At 58.0% G+C, this 6,695-nt stretch overlaps 1 protein-coding gene across 1 annotated transcript in view; it reads right to left on the reverse strand.

Moving 5' to 3' along the window:
• The window catches only part of MYT1 (myelin transcription factor 1), a 65,962-nt gene that overhangs the window by 13,996 nt on the left and 45,271 nt on the right, over nt 1-6,695 (reverse strand). The window contains exons 12-15 of the mRNA XM_081832249.1: nt 5,809-6,066; nt 3,087-3,241; nt 1,906-1,968; nt 1,726-1,794 (exon numbers count right to left, since the gene is read on the reverse strand). Of these exons, the coding sequence (XP_081688375.1) occupies nt 1,726-1,794; nt 1,906-1,968; nt 3,087-3,241; nt 5,809-6,066 (545 nt within the window). The remainder of the gene's footprint in view (nt 1-1,725; nt 1,795-1,905; nt 1,969-3,086; nt 3,242-5,808; nt 6,067-6,695) is intronic.

Here is a 6,695-nt window from a genome sequence, read left to right on the forward strand (position 1 = left end):
CTTGGGGGGAGTTGGGGCACCTTCCCAGACCTTGCCAAAGCTGATGAGTGACTTGTTTCCACACAAGACCTTCTGTTGCTATTTCTAAACAAGTTTGGGTTAAGGTTCCTCATAGGCTCTTAGTCGTAGACGAGCACTAACGCTCCCAGATGGCCATGTTTCCAGACCCAGTCCAGGCCCTGAGCCCCTGCTCTGCAGGAAGAAAGGTCTGAGAGCTCTAAAATCATTCTGGCCCTCAAACTGGAAAACCATGAAAACTAATTACAGTTAAAATGCAAGTTGAATTGGGAAAGGAAATAGGAAAAAAAAACATAGGAAAGAGGTTAGGAGAAGAGAGGAAGGAAAGGGAGGGGAGGTGGATGAAGAGGGTCCTGAGCCTGCAGGACGGATGGTTTCAACTGGATGTCTGGGGCTGGACACGGGAGTGGATGAGTGAGCATGTGAATCTGCCATGATGAGCTGAGTCTCAGAAAATGTTCACGTTAAAGCTGTTAGCTCTTAGAAGGACGATTCTGGTGGTGGACCTTGCCCAGAACAGAGGGCCCCATTGGTAACAAGGGGCAATGACACGCTTCTGGCTGCTGGGACCAGAACAGCCTCCCCAGAGTGACAAAGAGGAGGCTGGCAGGATGGGGGCACTCTAGAGATCTAGAGCTTTCTGCCCTGTTTCTAAATCAGCTCAGGCCCCTTGGAAGCCTTTGGCAGCAACAGCTCCTCATCTTAGAGGCCCTAGGGCCCCGGCTCCTATCTGGCCCCAGACAGAATGAGCCTAGATTCAGTGGCACCCGATATGAAGGCTCAAGGGAGGGACGAACACCCCTGGAGAGGGAGTGAGCTGAGAGGACAAGAGTAGGACCTCCTTCCTGAGCCTCTGCTCAGCCTGGGAGCCCAGGATCAGCACTGCATGGCTCAGGGTCACAGTGGCTCAACTGAATGCATAAAAACCAAAGGCAATGACAGTCCCCAACTCCAGCCCCAAGAGGACACTGATAACCTGGGAAACCTCTGGGTGCTTCCATCACATCTGAGCAGGGCAGTCAAGCAGGCTAGTTGGTGCCCACAAGGCCTGGCCTGCCTGTGTGTTAGGGACAGGGAGGAAAAGCAGAAAGAGGGGACGCTCAGCAAGGAGAAGGGGATGAGCATGGAGAGGCATATCTGGGAGGATCACCAGGGGCCAAGACAGAAGCAGCTGCAGGTGTCGTAGGAGAAGGGCAGGGCAAAGAGTTTTCTCTTGCATCATCAGCACCCAGATCCCTTAGCGAGAGCCGCGCAGCCTGAAGCCCGCTGAGCCACAGCAAGACTTAGACGCCAAGGCCAGCTCTGGGCTTCTCCCACACCGCAAGGGCAGTGACAGAAGCAGGCCCAGACAACCCCATACTGGGTCCTCGGGAGAGGGAGGGTGGGCTGGGCCATCAGGAGCTGGAGGCGGGTCCTCCGGCCCTCTGTCCTCAGAGCAGTGGGCAGGGCCAAGGGCAGCACAGGGGCCTGCAGCAAGGGACAGGCAGACAGCAACACTCAGAGCAGAGACACACAGGCGGCAGCAGCAGGAGCCCCCGGCAAGCAGGTCGGCCCCTCCATGGCCTGTCTCTCTGCCCCATCCTGCTGGGAGGGGCTCCCCTGGGGCTGGAGCCCTGGAGAAGGCCGACTTTGGCTGGGGCCTCATGGAAGGAGAGAACAGAGCAAGGGAGCCACCCAAGAGACGGGAGGCCAGGAGGGCAGACATACTTGAGGTCAGCAGAATGGGCAGCCATGAGGTTTCTGAGGCTCTTGTCAGCAAGAGGGCAACCAGAGAGGCTGAAAGAGAAGAGATGGGACACTGGGGTGAGCCAGAGGGGGAGCAGAGGAGGGGAGGGGAAGACCCACCACACAGCACCCAGGCCAGGCTGGACCCGAGCAGGGACGAACCTGCGGTGAGAGGCATAGTTCCCGGTGATGTGGCCACTGCCATCACAGCCAGGGGTGGGGCAGCTGAACAAAGGAAAAAGAGTGTCAGAACAGAGAGCAAGGCACACCTGCCAGGCCTGCCCCCCGGGCGGAGCCCACTCGGGGAGAGTGGCCAACACTTGTTCTTGACTCACCCACGAGCCAAGGGGCGACTCCTCCCCCCTCGGTCCTCGGACTGCAAGCTTCTCCCACACAACTTAACTCAAGGAGGAAAAAGGAACCGAATTCAAGCTCAGCTTGAAGCTAGGATGCCTCTGCATGCACACGTGTGTGCACCCATGAACGTGTAGGCCGGCGGTTCTTTCCTAAAGCGGCATGACCCTCCCTGAGGACAAGGTCCCAGACCAGAGCCTGGGAAGAGTCAGCTACAGGTTTGGTTCATAGCAAGGAGAAGAGGAACCCCAGGGGCAAACTGAGCACAGGGGAAGGCTGAGTCCCCAGCGGCACAGATGCCAGCTCCCACAGTCCTGTAGAAGACGGGCTTCTCCAACAGGGGTTGACTCGCCCTGTCAGGCCCCAAGAGCCTCCGCTGCTCTGGGCTCTGCGCTTTGGATCCCCAGAAATCCCGCAAGGGGCTGCTATTATCTCAAGTTTGAAAGTGTCAAGAACCAACAGGGCAAGGCTGTGGGGTGGCATCCAACCATAGGGTGACTCCTATCTACCAGCAGCTTCCCCAGTCTGCAATGGCATCTGCTTGGACCCCGTGAAGACCAGCTCAAAGGGGCTAGCTGGGCTGCCAGAGCCGAGGGCACTGAGTCCTAAAGCAGAGCGCACGTCAGGCCTGGGCTCTGTAAGCCAGGGCAGATGGCTGTGGCTCGGGAGAGGGTCAGCTTCCCTCGGCCCTCGTCTTGCTCTTTGGGCCCGAACAGCAGCTCTTCCTTGCTCTTACACTTTAGAAGTTTGTGTTAGATCCAAGTGCAGCGCAGAGATGACGGAAAACCTGTCACCCATTGCCAGGCTCAAGAGGGTCGTCGTGCAGGACGCCCAACCTCTCCGGCCAAGAGGATGGTCGGAGCTAAGCCGGGGCAGGGACAAGGCCTGGGGCTGAGCAGATCCGGTCATTAGGGACTCAGACCAGGGCACGCTTTCTTCCAGACAATGAAGGTTCTCGGGGACTCCTCTTGGTCCAGGTGGGGACTTACGTGAGCAGCTCCTTCTTTATTTCCTTGGAGAGAAACTTCATCTTAAAGTTGGTCAGGGTAACTTCCCCAGGATACTTCCGCTCCTCAAAACTCTCTTCCGACACTTCCTGGTCATCTGCTTCAGAAGAAGCAAAAGAATGGGCTGCTGGCTCTGACTGCAAAAAACCAGCAGGGAGACGTTTTAACCAGCTGGCGGGGGGCCGGGCGCCCGACCCGGGGGCTGAGGGAGAGGGACCCTTCAAACAGTGTTCGCAGAGACATTTTCTGGAGTCTCCTGCCTTCTGGATGAGGGAGGAAGCCTTACCCCCCCAAAAAAAGAAAGCACAGAAGACAGCACCCCTGAGGGGCTAGGGCGCTCCCCCACCTCGGCCAGAGCTGCTCAGCTGCCCCAGGGATGAGCAGGCCTGGATGCTGCCCGGTGTGGCCGGCTGCGCCACCCTCCCACGGCCTCGGGCGTGTGGGTCACCTCCACCTAACCGCCGCTGGGCCACCTTCTAGACACAAGAACCTACACAGAGTGCAGCTCCTTGGGGCTCAACAGATAGTAACACCAAACAAGTGTTTGTTGAGATGCTAGGACGAGGAGAACACAAGGCGAGCAATAGCATACAAAATGTGACCTTGTGACCCCCTGTACCTTCCCAGCCAGCGCCAGGCCCCGACCACAGCAGGCCCTTCATAAGCTCAAGTTCTAGGTCTGGAGGGGATCGGTAACCAGCAGAGGGCAGGATACTATGGACACAGGGTTGAGTAAGGGCAAAAGTAGAGAAGGTCAACACCCTGCAAGTGGGTCTGTGCTCGTTCCTGGTCCAAATCCCAGTGCTGGCATGTGTATGTGTCTCAGGCAAGGTGTTCAGCCTCTCCGGGCCCAGATGGTACACTTTCAAACTTGAGATAATAGCAGCCCCTTACGGGATTTCTGGGGATCCAAAGTGCAGAGCCCAGAGCAGCAGAGGCTCTTGGGACCTGACCGTGAATCTCGTCAGTGTCGGGGGGTGCAATTCCTGGCACTGATACACTGATACGATCACTACACGAGGCACGGGGAAGCGGGTCCTTCCCCTGAGCAAGCTGGCCTTAGCTGGGTCCTCAGGGTAGATGGCAGCTTCCCAGAAACACAGGGAGGAGGCTGTTCCAGTGCAGGGAGAGCAACTCAGAGGCCCATGGACACCGCCCTGACTGCTGCCAGAGGCTGGGATGGGAGGTGAGGCTAAGGGTGAGGGCGCAGCCTTACACAGGATGGATCAAGGAGCCTCAGGCGGAGCTAGAGAGTCTGAGTCAGGGGTCCAGGGGCACGGTAGAGGGGCCAGGAATGCCTGGATGAGGGAGGCATTTCTGGGGGTGACCCACCTGTGCCCAGAAGGGGGCTGGAGGAGAGGAAGGGACTGGGAGTGAGCTGAGGCTCTAGGGTGGAGAATGACGGTGGGGAGGAGTATGGGGGCAGGCTTCTGTGGGCAAGGACCTCAGGACCTCTGAGACGGATGACATGAGTCTTGGGGTGCTCAGAGGGTGTGTGAAAGGAGAAGGGGAGGGGCAAGGCAGCCACGGATGTCAGCCTGAGCTGGGGGTCATGGAAGGGGACAGGGAGGGGCCAAGCGAGGGGCTGCAGTCACCAGGAAGGGGGCTTAAACCTGGGGGCAGGACTGGAACAAGGTAAGAGCAGACTATACTGGTGGCTCCCCCATAAGAGGGCCCCACCTGGCCTCAGACTGGGCTCCCAGTGACCAGGGAGAAAAACACCCACACGGTCCCAGGAGACCATGTCCCAGGCCAGTCCCTTCCACTCAGGGCTCACTCTGAGAGGTGTCCCCCTTCTGGGGCCTAACCCTAAGTTATAGCCACACCACTGTGCCAAGTGACCTCAGCCCAGGGCCCAGTCTGCTCCTCCATAACGTGGAGATACATGTGAGGTATGTAGAGGGAGCTGGGGGAGGGAGGGTTGAACTGCAGGATGGTAGTTTCCCAGAGAGGGATCTTCCACAGGGACCGTCCCCCCTGCCCTTCTGGGGTTGGTGGGTGGGGTGCTGGCAGGGATGGGGAGAGAGAAGGGAGGGGACCTGCAGGCCTGCCCACACTGTGTGGAGGCTCCCCAGAGTCTACCATCTCACAGCTGGGCTCTGCTACTCGGGACGCACACCTCTGTGGGGAAGAGCCTTCAACCCGTCCCACTCTCAGGAGGGTAGAGTCGTTAGAAAGGGATGTCCCCCTGTCCCCAAACTGCAGCTCTGACAAAGACATCTGGCTTGTTGCTCTTTACCAGGTGGTGCTGGTCTTGGGACTCAGGCCACTGCCCACCACAGGGGGTCCTCTGTCCAAGGAGCCAGCTGGCTGGGTTGTCCTATGGATGGTGAGCAGGGACTGCTGCCAGAACTCAGGATGTCCCTATCTGGACAGCAGGTTGCAGGGAGGCCACAAAACCCAGGAATTTGGAGCCATTCCCAAATATTTCCCATGGGATGTGAAAGAAGCCCTCCTTCTCCCCATGCTTTCCAAGGGCCCACAATGGTGATGATCACCGAATCCGTGGAAGCGAGAAGACAACTTCTCTCTTAGACGGGACAAGACCACAGCATGGCCCGAGGGTGAAAAACGCCCCAGGAGGGCAGGCCGATTCCTAGCTTCCTAGAGGTAGCAAGGCCCCATGCGGGCAGGGGCAGGACCCTGGAAGCTCTTCCTGGAGAAGCAAGCACTTTTCACACCAGCCCTCAGGCCCCACACCCACCTCCTCGGGCTCCTCCTCTCGTTGGCGGCTGGGCTTGGTGTAGTCCAGAGGTCGATCCCACTCGTCCTGGCGGGAAGCCTGGCTGGACTGGGGCGAGGTCATGGAGCTGCTCGGGGCGCTGGTGCTGCTCTGGCGCTGGGAGGCTTCGGGAGACTTCACACCAGGGCTGCTGCTGCTGGGGAAAGCACTTTCTCGCTTGCGGTGTTTGTGCATGCTCAAGTCCAGGGTTCCATTCTCATCCACCTCAATGTCCGCAGCCTGCAATTGTGGAGGCAAGAATCCATGCTAGCGATTTCACCCTTTCCCAGGTGTGCCTTCTGGAACATTAAATCAGCATTACAGAAAGCCCAGAACAGTGTTTCCCTTGGAAGGAAGCAGAGCCAAACAAGAATAGAAGAACCTCTGAGAAGCAAGAATCTTGACTTGCCACTTCCTGAAATTCACGTGGAGGGCCTCCATTCTCTCTCAGGTCTTGCGAACATCACAAAACCTTGAGACGGGCTGACCATGATCACACAAGGACATGTGCTCGACCCTCAGATTCAGGGGAAGATGAGGTCACACGTGTGTGCAATGACCCTCAGACTCAGAGGAACACATGGGAACGTGTGTGGGCACGACCGTCAGACTCGGGAACACATGGGAACGTGTGTGAGCATGACCCTCAGACTCAGGGGAAGATGAGGTCACACGTGTGTGCAATGACCCTCAGACTCAGGGAACCACATGGGAACGTGTGTGAGCATGACCCTCAGACTCAGGGGAACACATGGGAACGTGTGTGGGCATGACCCTCAGACTCAGGGGAACACATGGGAACGTGTGTGGGCATGACCCTCAGACTCAGGGGAACACATGGGAACGTGTGTGGGCATGACCCTCAGACT

This window comes from Leptonychotes weddellii, chromosome 10, assembly GCF_054177405.1.
Source record: "Leptonychotes weddellii isolate Sample4059 chromosome 10, ASM5417740v2, whole genome shotgun sequence".
In the NCBI taxonomy this organism is placed as follows: domain Eukaryota; kingdom Metazoa; phylum Chordata; class Mammalia; order Carnivora; family Phocidae; genus Leptonychotes; species Leptonychotes weddellii.